Raw genomic sequence first — 22,980 nt, 5'->3', positions numbered from 1 at the left:
CCTTAAACTTCTAACGCATGAGAATTTTAAAGACACAATAACAAGGTCTGGGAATATTTTTACTCAGTTCCTTTGCCCCTCCCCCTCTCCCAATGCCCCCGTTCATCTTGTGGATTTGATGTGATTTGAATTTAATTTGTGAAACCTATGCGAGGGATACAGATTTGACTCAACATACAAGCATTCTTCTTTCCATTTAATTTTGGGGCGCCTCAACCTGAGCAAAACAAAACACACAGAGCATGGCTCCTGCCCTGGGTTTTTTTGTTTTGTTTTGTTTTTTTAATTTTTTTTTTTTTTTTTTTCTGCCCTGGGTTTTGATAAAAATGGGAGCTCTTAAGTAGCTTCTCTGGAAAACTGGGGAAGATGAGTTCTGTGCCATGCCTGTGAGGGCTGGGGCTGAGCACGTAGCTGGTAGAGAAAAGATCATGAAACCTTAGAAGGTGAATTTGGAGGTTTGGGGGAACAAGCATGCCTATCGTGTGCTGGTCCCATGCTCGAGTTGGCCAAGTACTTTGTTCATGACACCCCTGCAGACCTAGCCTCCTGGGGCCTCAGGGCTGTGTTGAGCGTGTCCCAGCTTTGGCATTGCGTGAGGCCTGGCTTGCTGGGGGACAGCTCCAGTGGGAGCAAAGCTGTTAGACTGGTGGGTTATTCTCTACCTGCCTTGCAACAGGGGGTGTGGAACCAGTGATCAGAGTTGAATTCCTTGTTTTCTCAGAGTTCACTCTGCTGTTTTTTACAAAACAGCAGACAAAAGGACCCAAGAATCCTACAAAAGAAAAAGAGCCTACTGGGGGCACCAGTTTACCTGATATCTTGCCAAGTGCTGGTCACACTTGCCCTCCCATCCTTGGTTTTTCAACTCTCTTTTCATTCATTCATCTAAAGAAAGACTAAGTTGTTTGCACTTTTGATACAAGTATGCCTTGTATCTATAATTCATTCTAAATCGAACCATTTAGAATGGTCCCTGCTCTACATTCATTGCATTTATTTATTTATTTATTTATTTATTTATTTATTTATTTATTATTATTTTTTTTTATGATAGTCACACACAGAGAGAGAGAGAGAGAGAGGCAGAGACACAGGCAGAGGGAGAAGCAGGCTCCATGCACCGGGAGCCCGATGTGGGATTCGATCCCGGGTCTCCAGGATCGCGCCCTGGGCCAAAGGCAGGCGCCAAACCGCTGCGCCACCCAGGGATCCCATTTTAGCTATTTTTTTGAAATTAAGGACCACTTGAAAAGAAACAATGTGACGGGGATCCCTGGGTGGCTCAGTAGTTGAGCGTCTGCCTTTGGTTCAGGTTGTGATCCCAGAGTCCTGGGATTGAGTCCCTCATCAGGGGAGTGAGGAGCTTGCTTCTCCAACTCTGCCTGTGTTTCTGCCTCTCTTTGTGTCTCTCATGAATAAATAAATAAAATCTTAAAAAAAAAAAAAAGAAACAATGTGACAGTATAGAGGTTGTATGCTTACTTGACTTTTATCAACTTAGAGATTGGTTCCTCAGTAACTTGTTTTTAAAGATTCTATAGTAAGGGGATCCCTGGGTGGCTCAGTGGTTTGGTGCCTGCCTTCGGCCAGGGTGTGATCCTGGAGTCCTGGGATCGAGTCCCACATCAGGCTCCCTGCATGGAGCCTGCTTCTCCCTCTGTCTCTCTCTCTCTCTCTCTCTCTCTCTTTCTCTGTGTCTCTCATGAGTAAATAAATACAATCTTAAAAAAAAAAAAGATTCCATAGTAAATGGCGTTTTCGGGACAAAAAAACAAATTTTTGGAACCTTAGATTTAGGCTTAGAAATATAAGCCAGGTAATTTCTCACTAAGTTTAATTTTTAATAATGATTTTAATGGGTCCTCCTAATTACGCAGGAGCCTGATTCACCTAACGGGATAAATGGAATGTAAATAAGTCTAAAAGAGCTTCCAGGGCTTTGTTATATGTAGAAACACAAGATTTGTTTTCAAATGAGTATCCTACTGAAGCAGGCAAATATTCCTCTTGAATTTTGTGATTGCTTTCAAAATTCAAACTACGTTCATGAATTAGTGTCACGATCCCCAAAATACCTGCTGACAAAAATATTAAAGCCCAATCTTATACAGTGTCGTTCACCTGTTACTTGCATGGCCTGGGGAAGAAGTATGCAGAAGACTTTGAGTTTCTTATCATTAAACTGACCCTGGGACAAGTAGGGGTGGCATTTCAGTAATAACCTTTCTTCCCAGAATGAATTGCTTCTTCCCCCACTTTACGAATTGGCAGAAAAAAATATTGCTTGGTAAATATTTTTGCAGTGTGATTGCTTTTCAAAATTGAATCGCAGGGCCAATGCATACATTGGTGGTGGGGTGAGGAGAAATGTTTACAATGGCCTCTGAGTGTTTTTTTTCCCCCCCTTTGCCAGGAAATAACTACATGTTTACCAGATTACTACAAGTGGACTCAGTACCTCTTTATTAAACTCTATGAAGCGGGGCTGGCCTATCAGAAGGAGGTAAGTTAAAGTTAACTGCACTGTGAAATTTTTGTAAATCTTCTCAGTCTCATTAGAGCACATTATTATTAAGTAAGCTACAAAACCAGAAACCGTGGAATTGAACACCACCCCAAGTTCATGAAATCAGTCACAGCAGATGCAGAAAATAACTACCCTCTGGCTTAGTTTGGTGCCTCCGGGACAGGCCTGGGGTTTCTTTTACCCTTGAATTCCACCACCACGTGTCTGGTGCCTGGAATGACATCAAGGAGGGAGCATAGGAGGAAAGGAAGTTTCTCCAATCCCAGCTTAGCAACCTCTCTCAGCAGCATACAACCTGGGTAACTTAACTCCAGGAATTGTGGTTTCTTATCTGCTAACTGGGTGGTAGCATCTCCCTTGGGAAGGCTTGAGGTGCTACTTAAAGAACAGCTATCATAGGGACACCTAGCTGGCTCAGTCAGTCAAGCGTCCGCCTTCGGCTTGGGTCATGATCTCAGAGTCCTGGAATCAAGCCATACATCGGGCTGGGCTCTCTGCTCTGCTCTGCAAGGAGTCTGCTGCTTCCTTTCCCTCTCCCTCTGGGATCTCTCTTGCCCTCTCTCAAATAAATAAAATCTTTAAAACAAAATAAAGAACAGCTATCATAGTGCCTGCACATAGTGGTATCCTAAGAAGTGGAGGTACCTGTTCTGACAGGGGCTCAATCATGGTAGATAAGCCTTAGGTGGGGAGAGAGGAGGGAGAGAGCACCAGTGTGGCCTGGGGCTGCATTATCCACTGTAGTAGCCACTAGCAGTGTGTGGTTGTTGTTACTTAAATTTAAGGTAACTAAGATGAAATAATATGAGTAAGTCCAGTCCTCAGTCACACCAACCACCTCTATGGGCTGGGAAGCTAGTATTGGACAGCGCAGATATAGAATGTCTCCATCATAACAGAATAATGATGAGCACTCGTCTAGAAAACTCAGAAGTGACAAGTAGAAAATCCATTGAGCTTTTCTGTTTGAGACATTCTCTTTTGACCAGAGGGATTTAATGACATAGAATTACATTTGCTTTTCTGTGGTGGTATCACACAGCTTGGTCTTGCAGTGAACGGACTTACATAATCCTTATGTTTTAAGTTGAAAAATTTTTAGAATCAGCATGGAGACAAATTCAGAAGGCTCGATTTGAATTTCAGAATAAACCCCAAATGTCATTAAACCTTGACAACATAAAAATCGCAAGGCTGACCAAAATCAGGAGGTGAATTTGGAGAAGTAGAAGCAAGGGTGAGGCGACCCCTTTATCTTTCATAACAAGGAGGCGTAGATGAAGAACTAGAGGTGTAGATCTGTTTTATTTATTTATTTATTTTTATAGTTAGAAAGGTAGCTATTAAAGCTCAAGGTAACAAAGACCCCTAAAACTAGAAGAGGAATTGGGGGGAGGAAGGCTATATGACCGTGCTGAATACCTCGAATTTCATGGCAGAGAGTCAGTAGAACTATCTAAAGGTGATATGCCAAAATCGAAGTGTAATTTTATTAAAGTTACAATGGCAAACACCAGAAGAATGAATGGACAGAAGCTGCTCAAAGTGGGGGAATATTTTAATAACCATTTCAGATTATTTATGAATGTTCTTTTTTGATAGTACACCAAAACTCAACAAGAGGTGGTTTCTTAAAAGTTAGTTGCAGTATTAAATCTGAGACATCAATGAACTTTTATACTCTGTTAGATTAAAAGTGCATCTGTCTTGCACTTTGAATGGATTTTTTTTCCCCCGTGCATCATCTTGTAAACATCATGCTTTGGTCACTTGGAAAATCCCAGTCTAGTGAGTTATGCAGATTTCCCAAATGTTGCCATATTTCATCTCAGAATACCATCAGAAGAGTTTTTAAGTGGTGGGAAGCTGTGAAGTTCATGGTGGGTGGATGCAAGTTTTCTAAAATTCTGATTTTTCACTTCAAAGTTCAAATTTTATCATTGGCAACGGAAACCATCAGTTGTTTTCCTTGGAGCAACAGGCTCACTTTGTTTATTTTTGAGGAAATGTTTGCCAGATTCATAAGTCTCAATAACCATAGTTTATCATCAATCATTCTTTCACATAAAAACATAGTTGCATAAAAAACTGACTAATCCTGCTCACAACTCAAACAGTCACATGTGTGTTTTTTCTCAAGACAACTGTCCCACTTTGCTGTGTGGCAGCACTTATGCGTACGTCCCATTTCATCACAGAAAATACTAAGAGGATGTGTGCTCAAGTGTTAAGATTTAAGAACGTGAATACATTGTGCTGCTTCGTCAAGCACGTTATTGGTGAAACTGACTTTTTCCCCCTTTCTAACTGTGAGTGCACAGTAGCAAATAATCCAATGACCACTCACAGAGTCTGGGGCACCACCTTGATTCATGCTGAGGACCAGTGGTCTCACCCTCCATCACTTTTGCACTATCACTGTAGCTGTGAACACAAGGGAAAAAGCGAACAGTGTCTTGTTATAACAAAGAGTTTTGACCTACAGACCCCTTGAAAGGGCCTCAGGGACCCCCAGAGGCCACTGTACAAAGTACACAACCCCTACCTTGTCTCTGCTCCTATCTTTAAATTAAGAATATTAAAATGCTGATTATTATTGACTTTATTTTTTTGGACAAAGCATTGAGTCCCCATTAACATTTGGGATCAATTGATTGCGAATTTTGTGGAACTGACTCATACTGATGTTCAACCACTGAAGATTCTCCTGGTCAATTTAATTCCTTAACTCAGTTTTTCCTTGGCTCAGAGTCCCCTCAGGTGGGAAATGATGAGAGACAAGAATACCTGTCCAAAGTTCCTGACCACAGCAGATCTCTTTGTATTGTTTAGTTTCCAGGAATTAAAAACCTGGCTCCCATACAAATACAAAATGAACATGTGTCAGAGATTTTATTCAACTCATTAATTAGTGAGGAAACTAGTTGTATGTTAAAACTGGTTCAAATCAAGGTTTCAAGGAATGGAGATTTATGGAGTCAAACGAATACTGCAATGAATCTGCTAATAGAATGCAAACCACTTAATGTCCTACAAGGCAGTAAACCTAACTTTGGGAGCTGTCCTTGCTATGATACAAATCATTTGTTGCCAGTGGATGGGAGCCATTTGTATTACTCTCAGACAGAAACCATTTGCATTGGGATAAGTTTTCTAAGTTAACCTCTCCCCTCACACCCAGGCAGGGTTGTAAAATAACTCAAACCATAGTAAATAGGAAGTCAAAGGTACCCACGTCTAGAAAATCAGATCATTCCTGGGAGATGTGGGCCCACTCAGCAATCCCAGCCTACATAGAAAAGACACCTACTAGTCCCTTTGGTCTATTTCTAAAATTTGGATAATTATTCTAAAAAGGATCATTCAGTATTCAGAAATAAAAGGGTAGGAAGAGAATCAGTAGAAAATTATCAGAGTCCCACTTCCACTCAACAGTTTCGGTGCTGATCTGGCAGCCTGACAGGCACATTTGCAGAAGAGCCTCCCTTGCTCCAGTAATTACGTCCCAAAGGGGTTTCCACACTGGCATCACCCATGGGTCCAGGCAGAGGGAAGGAGATTTCATGAGCTACATCGTGTTTCCAGGTGACAGGAAGGATGAACTCAATCAGATTAAGACATGAAAAAGCCATAGCAAAGCAGAGAGTGCACTGGAGGTAAACTACAGGGAAGAATAAACAGTTCTTTGAAGAGCAGTTGTGTGAGCAGTTGTGTGAGATTATCCAATGTTCCCTTGCCCCAGTTGTGTGGTTACTGTTTATTTTATATGCATGAGATATGAAATGATGGGGCACGTTGACGCGATAGTGTAAACATTTCTCACATGGAGCCCTTACGTGTGTTGTGTAATATACCTTCATAGGACACTTTATTTTTTGTAGCTCTTTATTATGTATTCGAGTTGAATTTTTGAGTATATTGAATATTTATTGTACTATTCCCACACAAAGGACACTTGCTTCTCTGTCTCTGCACTCAGGGTTTGTTCATGGTACCTCAGTTTTACAGCACATCAAACCCAAATAGGAAACTTAACCACATCACTGTTGGGTTGAATCCAAAGCCAATCATGTACAGCATCTTAGGAGCTAAGAAACTTGTTTTAAAGATGGAAGGGGTTCTCAGGGAGGGTCTCGTTGCATGGACACAACCGTCCTGCTGGCTCTAGATGTCTCTCCTCCTCACCTCACCCCCCTCCTCCATGACACATGCCCCTGAGGAACACAGTCCAGTTTCCCCACTGATGGTTTCTCTCTTAGGAACAACTTATATTAGTTTCCTATTGTTGCTACTGTAACAAATACCATAAACAGGGTGGCTTAAAACAACACAAATTTATTATTTTATACTTCTAGAGGTCACAAGTCCATGAAATGGGTTTTGCTGGGATAAAATCAAGATGTTGGCAAGACCACCTTCCTTCTGGAGACTCTAGAGGAGAATCCGATTGCTTGCCTTTCCCATCTTCTAGAAGCCGCCTGCATTCCTTGACTAGTGACCCCACTTCCCTCCCCCCACCCCCAATCTTCAAAGACAAAGCATAGCATCTTGAAATCTCTCTGACCTGTGCTTCCACCAACCCATCTCCTTCTCTGACTCTTCTGCCTCCCTTTTCTCTTAGAAGAGTCTTTGACATTTGGGCCCACCTGGGTAATCCAAGCTAATCTCTCCGTCTCGAGATCCTTCATTTGATCATATCATCCCAAAGACCCTTTTGCCCTGTAGGTAATATATTCATCAGTTTTGGGGATTAGGACATGGACATCTTTGGGGTGTGATTGTTCTGCCTGCCATAAGCCTCTTCTCCCTGATTCACTGAGGATTAACCAAGTCAACACTTGTAAAGAACCTGGAATGGTGCCTGGCACAGAATTGGTGCTCAATATATGCCTGCCAGAGCGTGCCTGCAGAGTTACCTAAAGTTGTAGTTAATTTAAATTGAAAAAATAGAATGGAAGAAAATCCTAAAGCTTTCTGGCTAATTCTAAGGCAGCCCATCCATGGCCAGGCATTAGGGAAGAATAATACAGCTTATTTTATGAATTTCATTTAGAAAGATAGTGTTTACATTGTTGCTAGTTGTTAACTGAAAGGTTTTTGGCGTATTAATTTATTTGAGCCCACCGAGTCATGATCTTAAGAAAAAAATCATAAATAGAATGCAAAAATCCACACTTGGTATGTTGTTTGAAGATCAGCATTAGCCTTAATCCAAAGTATTATTCCATGTAGGTCTCCTTTTATTGGATAGCTATTTCCAAATTGGCTTGAAAATGTAAAATGTATTGATGTCAATTGGTATTCCATTCAAAGGGCTTATTTCAAAATATAAACTTTTGAAATTAACATCAGAAAGTTAATTGACTCCAGAAAGGCTGCACATAACATAGTCTGTGAAGCATATTAAGCCAAAAATAACCTGCATATTTATGCCTTTCCTCTAACAGCATTGTCATAACTTTTTTTGAAATATGAGATAGCCTTAACCCTTTAATTCAGTTCTGGTATAAGCTGTCTAAATAAACTTACATTTGGGGGAAGTATTTTAGCAGAGCGTTGCTAAACATAGCTGGAGTGTTGAGGTCTTTTGTTCTTAACTAGCACCATCCATCAAAATGCTCATTTCCTGGGACGCCTGGGTGGCTCAGCGATTGAGCGTCTGCCTTTGGCCCAGAGCATGATCCCAGGGTTCCGGGATCAAGTCCCACGTCAGGCTCCCTGTGAGGAGCCTGTTTTTCCCTCTGCCTGTGTCTCTGTCTCTCTTTCTCTCTCTCATGAATAAATAAATATGATCTTTAAAAAAAAAATGCTCATTTCCTTTGCCAAAAGAATCTTTTCTTGCTCTCGCAAAACTATTTTTAGCCAAAAATATGACTATAAAGACCTCCACTTGGCAGAACCTTCATTTCACCTCTGATTAAAAAAAATAAATGAAAATGATGTAGTAGAGGTAGTTAGTAGGGAGGATGCTATGTTATGCTTGGGCATTCTGGGGAATTATGGAAGCCGCTGAATCTGTGAGTTTGTCTTTGGCCTCCTACATGATTTCAGAAGCAGCTGGTGACAGAGCTAATGCACCCACCTGAGTGAGCTAGGTTTGCAGTGTGGCCTCGTGTTTGTTTGGGGAGCGTACAGAAGGAAACAGTGCACACAGGGGCAGCCTCTCCCACTCTGCCCTCTCGTGGCTTTGGAAGGTGGTGGCAGTAAATAACTGGTAGCCTTGGCAACCCTTCCCTCCGGACTCAGTCCAAACTGAAGCCCATTCTAGATGGAATAGAGGAAGATAAATTTTGAGGGTTCGATTTCTTAATAAGATCTATGTGATGTTCCTTAATTACACATGGTTTTGTCAGGAAAAAAAAACTAATGGACCTTGAGAAAATCAATACCCTAAAGCATCCTTCTGGAACCTGCAGCTGCCTAACAGCATACTCAGGAAAGGTTTTTGGTAGTAAAAAGCAGAGCCTGAGGAGAAAGAAGCAAGGGAAAAGATGGAGGGTAGCCAAAGGCCTGAGGGGTGATGCCTTGGCCAGGAGACAAAAGCATGCTAATGAAGGGTGTGATCTAGAAGGGACTGGTGATCTAGAAGGAACTGGCATCCGTGTAAAGGGTGAGGCCCAGGGAGGCAAGGGGAAGGAGGATCCAAGTGGAGGGGAAGGATAAGATAAGAAAGTAGGTTTGGAATAGGAGGCCCACTGGGGCAGTAGACACCACATGGCTGATGTGTCACAGAAAATTTATAAATGATAATATGAGATGAAAGCACCCCAAGAATCTCTCCTGGAGCCCATAGTCACCCACCCCTCTGAGAACCTAGGGTCCAAGAAGGAGAGGGGAAAGAGGGTGGAAATGATGGGACACCTACCATCACTCTTGTGAACATGGCTGATTAAGATTTATGACTATGTCAGGGGTGCTTTTCTAAAAGACTTTCTGAAAGCTTCCCACAGATCACAAACAAAAATATATGAATCCTGGTATTTAACTCTTGATAGGCTGGGGAAATTCTCTTATTTGGAATGGCTCCTTCTGTGATGTTGCCAGGTAACTTAAAAGAGAGAAGCAGTGGGCAAAATCTCCTAGAATCCGGTATGTTTGTAGGTGCTTTAATGATATCATGGATTGATTGAATCATTTATTTATTTAAGGTTGATTTCAAAACACAGGTATAGGCTGTGTTTTATACATAAGAGTAGTTAACCATAAAGAAGCATCGAGGTGGCTTTAGTGGGTAATGGCAAACAAAGGTTGATCAGGAAAGAAAAGGAAAAGACCAGAAGCAGTGAAGTTGTCCAGAAACCACATTAAATATAGCAAGACTGTGCTTGAGTAAAAATCAGGGTGTCCATCAAAGTCCATGTTCAAGGTGTGAAAATCCAGAAATGTTGGATAAGACCCTGGTTTCAAGGGAAGCTATCTGATAGAAACTGTTTATAAGGATGGAGACCCAAGTAAAAGGATTTGGGAAGCAGGTCCTGGGAGCTTCATGAGACTATACATGCTGCACACCCAGGACCCCGATGGCCCTGCATTTGTCCCGCCTCCCTGGATTCACCACCTGTGGAGACGTTGCGCCTGACCCCTGCAGGTCCTGGGGAGAAACGCCAATGGGTTCTCAATTCAATGATGATTTGAGAGGCTGTTTCCTTTGATGCCTTTCCTCTTCCTCTAGGACTTTCATGGAAGGGGGACAAAATTGGTTTTGTGTTTTGCTTTTGTCTTTCATTCAACACCAGAGTTTTATTATAACATATAAACCTCTTAGGAGCACATCTCCCTCATTGTACTTTGTAACCTAGAGCCTGAGAGATGCCAGGCCACATGGGAAAATGTTGATAAGAAAATAAAGTCCTATTTGTTTCTGCAATCTTCCTGTTTGCTCCTCCCATATCCTTGGAAGTTTGCTGAGGGCAGGAGGCAGAGGTGTGGTATAAAGGAATTTTTTTTCTTTCTTCTCTGTTTTATATAATTTTAGTTGTGCATCTTTTTGGGGGGGAGGGGAGCTCTTGAAAGACCTGTGCATGTTCCTAAATAATACTTGGCCCTTTCTGTTTATCTTTTATTTTACTTTATTTTTTAAAAAGATTTTATTTATTTATTCATGAGAAACACAGAGAGAGAGGCAGAGATCTAGGCAGAGGGAGAAGCAGGCTGCCTGCGGGGAGCCCAATGTGGGACTCCATCTCAGGACCCCGAGATCACAACCTGAGCCACCCAGGCGTCCCTATTTTATTTTTTAAAGATTTATTTATCTGAGAGAGAGAGAATGTGAGTGAGGGGAAGGGACAGTGGGGGAGGGAGAGAGAAAATCCTCAAGGAGACTTCCCACTGAGTACAGAGCCCTGTACTGAGATCATGATCTGAGTTGAAACCAAGAGTCCACGATAGACCAACTGAGCCACCCAGGTGCCTCTTATCTTTTAAGTACCTCTTATCTTTTAGGTACCTCTTCCTATAACGCCCTAATACAGGCAATGATAAATAGATAAGTAAATCATCCTGTTTATTACCCCAAAGTGTTCAGATCTAAGATACTTTTGTCCTGTATTTTGTCTCTCTATATTTATGGATCCAAGGTTTTCAGGGACCGTGAAATGAGAGAAGGAAAAAATCATTCAGTGCATACCTTTCCCCCTCTGCCTCTGTGCTTTCAAGCCTAAGTTTTTCAGTGGATGCACTATGTTTTAGTTGTAAAAGCACAACCCATGGATGGGTTAGTCTGTCCTCCACTCCTAATTTTTAGATATATCTCTAGATCAGTCATAGTCTCGGCAGGAGACCCAAAAGCAGTTATTGAAGAAAATGTGATAAAAGGACTGATTTTGTGCAGTTTAGGGAGACCCACAAGGAGTAGTTAAGCACCTGGTGCTGGCAACAGAGGGAAGCCTTTGCCACCCCAGGCTGAAGGGGCCGCTGTTGGAACTGGGAGAGCAAGAACAGAGAGGCCTGTGTGCCTGAGGATGTGTGGACTTTGGTGCCACCAGATACGGCCCAGTGGAGAAGATACTAGGGTGCTTCTCACTGGTTGAGCACAGCCATAGAACAAGGGCCCAGGTTAATGCGGGTGCAGAGATCAGCTTCCTAGGGTGCAGACCAGGGTGGAAAGAGGATTTGGAGGGGCTGATACTTCCCACTGAGTATGGAGCCCTATACTGAGATCATGACCTGAGTCGAAACCAAGAGTCAGTCTATAATCTCTTCTTAGAATTGCTTAGTAAAATTTTACTTATTTAAAAATATTATTTTTAATTAATTTATTTATTTGAGAGGGAGCACGTGCATGAGTTGGGGGAAGGGCAGAGGGGGAGAGAGAATCCTTAAGCAGACTCCCTGCTGAGTGCAGAGCCCAACACAGGACTCTATCCCGTGACCTGAAATCATGAGCTGACCCGAAATCAAGATTCTGCCTCTCGACAGACTAAGCCACCCAGGCGCCCCTTATTTTAAATATTTTTTAAAAACAACGAGTATCAAGTCAGGATATTTCAGAACCTGGACACATCTCCTTTGGATTTATTGTATTCATTTGTATTCATTGCCTTCTTTGCCCTAAGTCTTACCCTAATGTCATAAAAGGATGAACATTGACAGCTAAAGTACTTATTTTAAATGATGACAGAAACAAATTAGCGCTCTGGAGAGAAGCTTCAGTTAAGACTGCAGGTGCAGTCAGCCGGCCATGTCTGTGGGGACAGATCTCAGAATATTGCTGCCTGTTGGGGACAGATACTGATTTGGGAGAAGGCACGACAGGATTATTTGGGGTTCTGGGGATGTTCTGTATCTTGATAATGAGCATTGACAAAAATTTGTTAAGTTGTACACTTCAGATTGATCCACATTGTTCTCTGTATGTTCTATCTGAATTTAAGTGGTTTTTAGGGCACTGGTAAGCATCCAATTCTTGATTTCGGCTCAGGTCATGATCTCAGGGTGGTGAGATTGAGCCCCACGTTGGGCTCCATGCTCAGCGGGAAGTCTGCTTAGGATTCTCTCTCTTCCCCCTCTCCCTCGGCCACCACACTTGCATAATGCACGCTCTCTCTCACTCTCACATAAATAAATAAAGCTTTAAAAAAAAAAAACGGAGTTTTTAAAAGTTGCAAAAAGTTTTTATAGTTTCAAGAGACCTAAGTTCTTGCCCTTTCTCTCACTTACTGACTCTGTGACCATAGACAAGTTATCAAATCACTCTATTCTTCAACTTCCTCCTCTGTAATATATTCTTACCTCCGCTGGCTGGCCAGTAAACTCACAAGTGTAGGTGGTATGCTATACGAGAGGCAAGTCTTTTATTAACACCACAAAGATCTCTGGCCCAATGAGTGGAATCCGAGAGTAAATCTTGCTGCAAGTAATGATAATAATATTCTTACCTTTAATTCTTACCCTTACCTAACCCTTACCCTTATTTTACCCTTAATGTGAAGACTTAGAAGAGCCAACCTTAGTTTGATCCTTAGCACAGCATCTAGCACATGATAATCACTCAACAAATGCTAGCTATGTAAATTTAACTAAATATATTTATTTCCCCTAAAATAACCTGGTTCTGCTAAGTTCCAGTACCGTTTTTTTCCTTTTATTCTATTTACTAAAATTCCCAATCCTGCAGCTCCATCCTTTCACACAAGAATATACCAAACTTGATTAGGCACCTGCTCACAGGCTTCCTCCCAAGCCCACTCTATGATGAAAGCACAGAGGTCGTTCATGTGTTTTTTTTTTTACACCACACTGGTGGTTTCCTTGCCATGCAGTACTCCCAAGGAGATGCCCTCAAGTCTCAGAGCAGAGAGACTGCACTTGCAGACCCTTCACATGTAAGGAACCTTGAGATGACCTCATTTAGTATAGTCACCAGATTGCATCATTTTGTTTTCTGAATTATAACAGGCCTTGGTTAACTGGGACCCAGTGGATCAAACAGTGCTTGCCAATGAGCAGGTGGATGAACATGGCTGTTCGTGGCGTTCTGGAGCAAAGGTGGAACAGAAGTACCTCCGACAATGGTTTATTAAGACGACTGCCTATGCAAAGGTGAGTATCTACCTAGTGCCTGCCCCCGGCCCCAGTAATACCATCTGTGTTGGGAGGCAACACCAAGGTCTTCTGGGTCTTAGAGAGCCTCGCTGTTGGGAATAATCTCCAGGAAGGGCTCTTGGAGCTGTGGGTGTGTAGACTGGAAGCATGTGAGCCTTAGGGTCACTCATTGAGAAGGCGATGGGTTTGGGTATTTTCAAGGTAAGTCAAGAATGGTACCTAGAGGTCATGGTTGGCCATTGTTTTGCTGACCTTTCAACACACTCAGTCATTGTGCTGCCATAAAGGCAAAAAAAACATTCAACTTTGCAATTATATCAGCAATATAGTTAGAAAGGAAAAAAGTATCTTCATCTGTATAATACTAATAAAACCTCCAGAAAGAGTAGGACATTTCAGAAGGTCCAGAGAAGACCATCTAAAAGGAGTGAAGAGGGGTGCCTGGGTGGCTCAGTCAGCTGAGTGTCTGCCTTGGGCTCAGGTCATGATCCCAGGGTCCTGGGATCAAGTCCTAGATTGGGCTCCCTGCTCAGTGGGGAGTCTGCTTCTCCCTCTCCCTGCTTGTGCGTTCTCTGTCTCTCTTTCACTCTATCTCAAATAAATAAATCTTAAAATAAAATAAAGGGAGTGAAGAGATGGTCGATCTCCATGAAGGAAAGTCAGAGTGTAAATGAACTAAACCAGGAGCCAAAGCTCTGATTTTGACTCTTGTTGCATCCCTAATTAATACTGTAAACGGTGTGAGTCAAGAGGCTTCATTTTCTCATCAATAAAAGGAGACGGTGGGACCAAGTGGTTTTTAAGGTGCTTTCTGGCTCTTTCTGTGTTCAGAAAAGTCAGCCATTGAAAGAACAGGTTTTTTTATGAAATCACTGATAGCCTGAGCAGAAGAACTCATTCTGGATATGCCAGAACCACTCTGTGCAAGATACACTTCAAGCTTACTGAGTTTCAGAATACGGAATTGAGAGATATTTCCCTGAAACTCCAGAGAGAAATGACTAGAGCAAATCAGGGATGCTTCCCATGGCAATCTGATAATCTCCAGATTTTTTAGCTTACGACTGGACATAAACAGGATCTGAAAAGGTAAAGACCTCTTGACAGGCTACTGATGGTGTGCCATTCTAATTCTTGCCCCATGGTAGTCACCATGAGAAGGACAGTTATACCCATCCATAGTAGCCTCTGGGGTGCTCTGTCAGAGAGAGGGTGGTGGGCTGAAATGGACTTTGGGTCAGATCCAATACTGTCTTCTTACATGCCAGGAAAGCACAAAGTTATAAATAACCTCTGATCAGTACAGAACTTTGCTGAATTAGAACTGCAGTACACGAACTCACAACACCAGTGCCATATGGATATATGACCTCCAGTTTTCTCACTCAAAAGACAGGTCTTAAATGAGGCAGTTTTCCCATTATAGGTTGTTCAGAATGTAGCAGAGACTAGCATATGGATTTGGCAAACTACCCATTAGAACTTGTTAACACAGTGCCTTGCTCCTTTGAAACACACGGTAATATCAAGAGACTGATTGAGAAAAACAAAGCTGAGGATATTGTTTCCATAACATCCCAGGCAGTGGGAGCCCCTATCTGCTGACAGCCTAGGTCCGCTGCATTACCAGGAGGGAAGCCAGGTCATCTCCAGATGACTCTGTGATAGGCATTGTGGGAAAGGCCATCTAATTAGGTCTTTTTTTTTTTTTTTTGACCTCTGCCTCCAGCTGGGAATGTTATAACCTAACTGAGGGACATTATTCTTTAAATTGTCAGCTGTGAATTTTCAGCTGTTCAGCAGAAATGGTTAGTTACCATGGTGATTCACCTGGTTCTTGCTGAACTCCTGTGCAGATTTATTGAAAAAGCTGTCTCTAGAGGTCAGCACTTGGTTTGCCCTGAAAATCAGGAGAAGAGGGAGTGGCATGGGAGTGGTAAGGGCGAGCAGAAATCAATGTACACTGTAAGTCCTTGGCTGGAGGCTACACATGCACCAAAGCAAGACTCCAGAAGCTCTAACAGAAAATGATCACCGTGAGACAGGGGAGATCAGATACCAGAAGACTGCATAGTGCTCAGAGATTTTGGAGTCATGGCCCAGCCAGAAGTCTGCAGTTGAGACTCCCAAAAGGCCATATATTAGAGGTATGGATGACATCCTAGGACCAAAGACAAAATCAGAATAGACTCAACTTAATAAAGAGTAAAAGTCAACCCAACAGTTTCGAAAGGAGCTTTCAAGACAAAAGTCAACACCTTTAAAGGGAGACAACATTATCCAGACTTTGTACATAGTTTTTATCTGCATGTTCCACATATAATTTAAAAAATACTAGACTTGGGAAAAATTGAGAAATCGTGGCCCATCAAGAGAAAAAAAAAAGGGAGAAGGGGCAGCCCAGTAGAAATAAATTCTGAGATGACCCAGATGTTAGAATTAGGAGATAGAGCCAGAGACATCTGTTATATAAATAGTCTGGGACTTAAAGGAAAAGATGGTCATGATGAGTGAACAGATGGTGAATCTCAGAAGAGAACTGGAAACTATTAAAAAAAAAACTGGAAATCTAGAACAGAAAAGTACAATATCTGAAATAGAAAATCACTGTTTGGGCTTCAGAGGGATGAGTAAGGGTTAAATAAAGCCACAGACTGGAGGAGAGCTCCTTCATATGGGGAACGTCATGTGGTGGCCCTGAAGTAGAAACGTATGTAATAATTTTGAGAAACTGAAAGAATGACAGAACTGCAACAGGAAGCCAAGAGGAGAGCTTCAGCAGGGCTGGAAAATCTGGAGAGGAAGTTAGGAGCCAGATCAGCCAAAGCCCTTTAGGTCTTCAGGAATTTGGACTGTATCATGGGGGCCGTGGGAAACCACAGGTAATGGATTTGAAATTTCAAAGATCAAATGAGGGATCCCTGGGTGGCGCAGCGGTTTGGCGCCTGCCTTTGGCCCAGGGCGCGATCCTGGAGACCCGGGATCGAATCCCACGTCGGGCTCCCGGTGCATGGAGCCTGCTTCTCCCTCTGCCTGTGTCTCTGCCTCTCTCTCTCTCTGTGTGACTATCATAAATAAATAAATAAATAAATTTTAAAAAAAAAAAAAAAGAAATTTCAAAGATCAAATGAGATAAGACATCTACCTTAAAACCTAGTATGATAGAAATAGTGTTGAATCAGGGAGGAGGTCCTGCTATAGAGAGAAGATGAGGTGTCAGATCAGTTAGTAATGCTCTCAGCTGCAAGTAACTAAAAACTTGAGTTAGTGGTAGCTTGAACAAACAGGAGTTGACTTTTCCCACATAAGAAGGCCCAAGTTGCTGGGACTGCACCGGGATTGGGCTTTCAGCTGGCATCTCGGTGGTTCTCTTAGCCCTTCCTTCCTGCTTATCACCTCATGGTTGTAAGATGGCTGCTGCAGCTTCAGACATCCTATTCAAGACAGAAAGAGACAGAAGGGGCAGTGTGAGTGACTTTCTTTTACCTGGAAAGCAAGAACTTGCCCACAAACCCCCAACAAAATTCCACTGATGTCCTGTTAGCTCCAGGTGTGTCATGTAGCTACTGCCTGGTTTCCTTTTTTCTTTTCTTTTCTTTTCTTTCTTTTTTTTTTTTTTTTTTTTTTTTTGAGATTTTATTTATTCATGAGAGACACAGAGAGAGGCAGAGACACAGGCAGAGGGAAAAGCAGGCTCTCTGCGGGGAGCTCAATGTGGGACTTGATCTCAGGACCCCGGGATCATGCCCTGAGCCAAAGGCAGGTGCTCAACCACTGAGCCACCCAGGTGTCCCTACTCTCCAGTTTCAAAGGAGACTAGGAAAGCTGTCTTGGGCTCTTTTTTTTTTTTTTTAAGCTTTAGTCAAGCTGTTTGAGGGAAGAGAAGGGCCAGTTAGTGCTGGGATGGCCCGTGAGCTGTGCCCACCACAGTCATCTTTAGAGCTTTGTGTCTGCATCTGGTTTTGCTGGGGAGTGTGGCTGTGCGGGGGCCCGCCTTTCACTCACTCACCTTCCAGATTAGCAAGACGAGGCCCAATGTGAAAATTAGAGGGAACCCTGAAATGCAGAAATCCCTTTTTAAGGCTCTTCTGTGATGTTACTGGATTTTTCTCCCCTTACCTCCCTACCCAGTCTTGCTAGGACTCTTTGCTTTGTGAAATGTTAAGAAAACTTGCAGTAGGAGTATCAAAAGCACATGAATTAGTCTTGGCAGAGGTGTGTGGGAGGTATCCTGTGGGCAGCACCACGAGGTGAGAGCAAGAGGAGGAGCAGGGATTGCAGACCTCCCTACAGAAAGAAGAGATTCAGGGTCTGAGCGAACGCCTCAGCTCCTCCCAGCCGGGTGACAGTTGGAAGGTGAGACAAAGACCTGGCTTCCCATTTGAACTTTTCTAACAGATCTGCAGTTTTGATTTCTGTGGCTGCCTCCTGTGGCCCCCAGATGCTGCCTCCCGGAGGCCCTCATCTCCTGGGGCACTGTACATAGGTTCCCCTTTGGCGGTAAGATGGGCATCATCATGCCGTTATGGTGCTTAGTCAGCCACCACCCTAGATTGGTGGGTATACCGTCCAAGTGTTCAGGAATTACCTGGTAGCTGCTAGAATATCAAAGTCTATCTTCTCTTCCCATTTCCTACCTGTTTGCCCATGATCTGATCAGATCTGATCAGTGCTCGGGCTTCATACAGACACCATCTTACGTAACCCTCATGTTATTCCCCCTGAGGGCTGGGGTGCCTGTTATCCCCATTTTAGTGAAAAGGAAACCAAGGCTCCCACTGCTAATAAGTAATAGCACTGGGGTTCAAGTCCAGGTGCTGGAGCTCGTGGCTGGCAGTCTGTATCACATCTCAGGGAGTGAATTCATTCATTCTTTCCCCAGATGTTACCGAGCGCCCGGCCAGACCTGGGCTAGGTGCCCACAGGGAGGATGGAGGCTAGTGCAGGAGACGGGCTCAGGTTGAGGGGGCACAGCACAATAGGATCCCTGTGACAACACAGGTGAGCACCAGGGAGGGGGTGAGGCGGATCTCCAGGAAGTGATGAAGGATGGGAAGTGCAGAATGTCTCTCAGGGAACATTTTATTGCCTTCCAGACATGCAGGAAACTTCATGTCTCACAGGTATTTGCAAGTAGAATTTCTGCTGGCAAGAACAGCCAGGCAACAATGCGCCCTCATGAAATCGGGGAGCCCTCAAGAAATCAGGGAAAATGAGAGGGAGTAGCCTCCATGCCCCTGCCCCCTTGCACCTCTGCCCCGATTTCATGCCGGGGCCTGCTTCTTCACAGGTGGGTGGAGGCCCAGATGAGAGATGGGCTGAGGAGGCCAAGTTTCTGGGAACCGAGAGGGACAGGTGAGACATGTTTAATGAGCTGTCTGCTTCTCTGCAGGGCTGTTGGGATAAAAAGCAGTGAGGACACTGGCCAGGGCCACATTTAATGATGATGCTTGGGCTTATCTAATGTGAGGGTTGGCTTTTAAAAGCCCTGTGGCTTTAAAGCTATTATGGCATCATCCCTGCCATGCCTCTTGGTGCTCACCAGGCCTGGAAGGGTGGCCTTATGCCTCTCTGCTTGTAAAAACAAAATATGTTCTCCGCTCCTGAGTGGTAAGAGTAGCTGAACCCTTGCAGGCTCCAGACCCCTGAACTCTGAGAGCAGCGCTCAGGGGCACCCTCTGAGTGCGAGCTTCCTTCTAGAATTCTCCCCCTGCCCTGGCTGTCTCTTCTTTTGGAAGCCACAGACTCTGCTCTCGTCCCTAAGATCTGGTTTTGACACCCTGTCTCACAAAACTAATTAGTTGTTAAATCTGCTCCTCCTTACATAATCTCTCTGACTTCTTTCTCTCCTCTGTATTCCCTGCCTCTCTAGGATCATTCCTCTCCTAAGCTGTAAGGTGAACTCAATCCCCCACCCTCCATGCTGTTCCCTCTACACAACTTGGGGTGATCGTCAGCCTTCTTACAGGGAGAGCTACCCCTGAGCCCCCTGGAAGTCATTCTGGAGTGGAAGTGGGCAGGACCCAGGGAACAGGGCCGGGAACAGGGCCGAAAGGAAAGCAGGTGCCTTGAGACCGACAGCTCCCTGAAGTCCCCAAGCCTCCTGCTGCTTGGAGTGGGTCACAGCCACAGCTGGGGGTGACAGTGAGACTGCAAGAGGGGTGGCTGGCTGGCTCCTCGCAGCCTTTGGTGGGAACTCTGCCCGGAAGGGTTCATCAGAGTTGGTGCAGGGCAAGGGCCCTGGCTCCAGGGTTCAGGAACCCACAGTGTTTGTGGATGGTACCGAGATGACACTGGTAATTAGATTTCCTCTCCCTAGACACAGGGCCTTCCTGGCCACCTCTGGCAGGCCCTCTGCCAGTGCCTGATCACATCTGTGTGTGTTCTCCATCAGCTCTGTTCCCTGTGAGCCCTCCTCTCCCTTTTCCTGGTGCCTTGCAGTCTGGGAACTGAGGACAGCTGTGCCTGCACAGCCTGCCCAAAGCACTTCTGAAGCGGACACATGGGCTCCTGGTCAGTGTGCACGCTTGACAAACAAGAAGCTTCCATTTCTGTGTTGTTTGGGGGGTTTTGTATCTAACATAGAAGGAATGACTGCAAAGGGAAAAATGAGAGAAATAAATACCATTGACCCATGAATAACATGGGGTTCAGGGGTGCTGACTGCTGCCCCCTCTCCATGCAGTTGAATATTCACAGATAACTTTTGAGTCCCCAGAAATCTAACTAGTCATAACCTACTGTTGACCAGAGAGACCTAACATCACAGAAACAGTCGATAAACACATATTTTGTGGGTTGTATGTATTATATACTGTAGTCTTACAATGAAGACACCTAGAGAAGAGGAAATGCCAGGAGGAAAGAAAATCATAGGGAAGTGGCACCTGGGTGGCTCAGTGGTTGAGCGTCTGCCTTTGGCTAAGGTCATGATCTCAGAGTCCTGGGATTAAGTCTGTGTTGAGTTCCCAGCAGGGAGCCTGCTTCTCCCTCTGCACCTGGGTGGCTCAGTGGTTGAGCGTCTGCCTTTGGCTGAGGTCATGATCTCAGAGTCCTGGGATTGAGTCTGTGTCAGGCTCCCTACGGGAGCCTGCTTCTCCCTCTGCCTGTGTCTCTGCCTCTCTCTCTGTGTCTCCCATGAATAAATAAAATCTTTAAAAAGAAAAAAAAATCCTAGGGAAGAGAAAATACACTTATGGTGCTGTACTGTGTGGACCTGTACAGTTCAAACCCATGATGTTCAAGGGTCAACCTATACTTCTTCGGTTATACTGAAAATGAAATAAATTGTAGATCTGATTAGGAAAAAATGAAGGCAAAACTAAACATGTTGTCTTGCTCTTAAACCCTGAGGGGGCTTTCTGAGCTCCTGGCCAGATCCGTTGGGGTGTAAGAATCTCTTTCCTTCTCAAAGTGTTAACTGGACTCCATGAGAATAAAGGGCTTTGTTATCACCTTGTTGTGGGGGTCTCTGGGTATGCCAGAGAGAGCTGCTGAGTGTAGTTACCAGTGAACCCCTTTAACTTAGGGAGACATTTGGGTTTTAAAGATTGATTTTATTTATTTGAGAGAGGGATGCCTGGGTGGCTCAGCAGTTGAGTTGAGTGTCTGTCTTCAGCTTAGGGCGTGATCCCAGGGTCCAGGGTTGAGTCCTGCATCGGGCTCCCCACAGGGAGCCTGCTTCACCCTCTGCCTATGTCTCTGCTTCTCTCTGTGTGTCTCTCATGAATAAATAAAAATCTTAAGAAAAAAAAAAAACAACTCATTCATTTGAGAGAGAGAGAGCACATGCACATGACTGAGGAGAGGGGCAGAGGGAGAGGGAGAGAAAATCTCAAGCAGACTCCCCAGTGAGCTTGGAGCCCGACCCAGGGCTTGATCCCATGACCCTGAGATCATGACCTGAGCCAAAGTCAGAGGCATAAACAACTGAGATGCCCAGATACCCCAACATTTGGATTTTAAAGCTAGAAGAGACTTGAGCAAACAGTGCATAGGCTCCCCAACATTTAGCCCACAGTCTCTCGTGCTTTTTAAATCCCTGCCCTGATCTGAAAAACATAAATGCAAACAAAAAAAAAACCTCATGATTTTGAAATTACAAAATCAGTATGCAATCTAAAGACAAATTAAAAGGATCGGGCATTGCTTGCTCTTTAGCAGCATACATCTTGCCCCACCTCCTACTCCCCCGGCGGCTCCTGGCCAGCTCGAGGTGTCCTTGAAAATGACAGACCTGGCCCATTCCTCATTTTAAAACTAGGCTCCCAAGCCCAAGAAAGCCAACACCCAATTTGGGTTTCCTGAGAGCCAGGTCTGCGTGCTTTCCACCAGCTCTTGAGGACAGGTTCCCAAGCAACCAGGCATTTCTGAGCACTCCGTGCAGTCAGAGGGCAGGTATTGGCAGGAAGGCCAGACATTAGCACAGTAGGAAGTGTAATAAGGGCAGGGGCAGGGCATAGGTGGCCAGGTAATGGCAAGGACAGTGGTTGGAAGTTTTCTAGCTTGTTCTTGATGGAATTGGTTTGCTGGCCTCTAACCTGAAACTGTGTCTTTTTGTGTCATCTCTCTCCTCCAACGTCCTGTCCTTACCCTAGACCTTTGGAGCCTGGCTGCTTGGGGAACAAGGACACTGATCCCATGGCTGCCGTGCTGTGAGGCAAGCAGGCATTAACAGCCATATCCATAATCATATGATAGTGCTTTGTTATTCAAAATAAATGTCCTTCTTAGAGAGGAAAACAATTTTCCACAGTATCTTTCCATTTCTCTCTGTTTTGTTTACTATTCCACGGTGGCTAATTTTGAGTGTCAGATTTGCTCGAAATAAAGATTTAATCCTTTCTAGAGCGGTAATAAGTTGTGAACTCCAGCAAAATGCACACTCTGGTAGTTTAAAAAGAGTAGACTAACAGCATGATCTTAACTACATGAAGATCCCATGAGTACCCACAACCCTAGTACATTTTATCAGCTGTAACACGTGACTGGCATTACATCTTTTGTTCCATAAGAAAGAAAAATGGTGTCAAAGGCACCATTGATTATAAGACAGGTCCCAGTTTCAGCATTTATGGGGAAAATATACATCTTTGGGGCACCTGGGTGGCTCAGTCATTAAGCATCCAACTCTTGATGTTGCTCATGATCTCAGGGTCATGGGATCAAGCCCTGTATCTGACTCCATGCTCAGCAGGGAGTCTGCTTGAAATTCTCTCTCCCTCTGCCCCTCCCCCCGCTCATTCTCATTCTCTCTCTCTCTCTCTCTTTCAAATAAATAAATAAATAAATAAATAAATAAATAAATAAATAAATAAATATCTTTAGAAGGAAGGAAGAAAGAAAATGTGTATCTTTGAATCAGTGGAAGATGAGGTATAAGTAGGATGGAAAGCCATGGAATAAAATAT

The 22,980-nt window shown here is 43.9% G+C and overlaps 1 protein-coding gene across 9 annotated transcripts in view; it reads left to right on the top strand.

Annotated features, from left to right (window-relative positions):
- LARS2 (leucyl-tRNA synthetase 2, mitochondrial) overlaps positions 1 to 22,980 on the top strand; it is a 188,978-nt gene that overhangs the window by 87,090 nt on the left and 78,908 nt on the right. For all 9 annotated transcript variants that reach the window (XM_077859188.1, XM_077859189.1, XM_077859191.1 and 6 more), the window contains 2 exons: positions 2,414 to 2,503; positions 13,424 to 13,567. In XM_077859188.1, coding sequence (XP_077715314.1) covers positions 2,414 to 2,503; positions 13,424 to 13,567 — 234 coding nt within the window. The remainder of the gene's footprint in view (positions 1 to 2,413; positions 2,504 to 13,423; positions 13,568 to 22,980) is intronic.

This window comes from Canis aureus, chromosome 19 (assembly GCF_053574225.1).
Source record: "Canis aureus isolate CA01 chromosome 19, VMU_Caureus_v.1.0, whole genome shotgun sequence".
In the NCBI taxonomy this organism is placed as follows: Eukaryota; Metazoa; Chordata; class Mammalia; order Carnivora; family Canidae; genus Canis; species Canis aureus.
The sequence above is the reverse complement of the archived record's forward strand: the minus strand, read 5'-3'. Positions and strand labels throughout refer to the sequence as shown.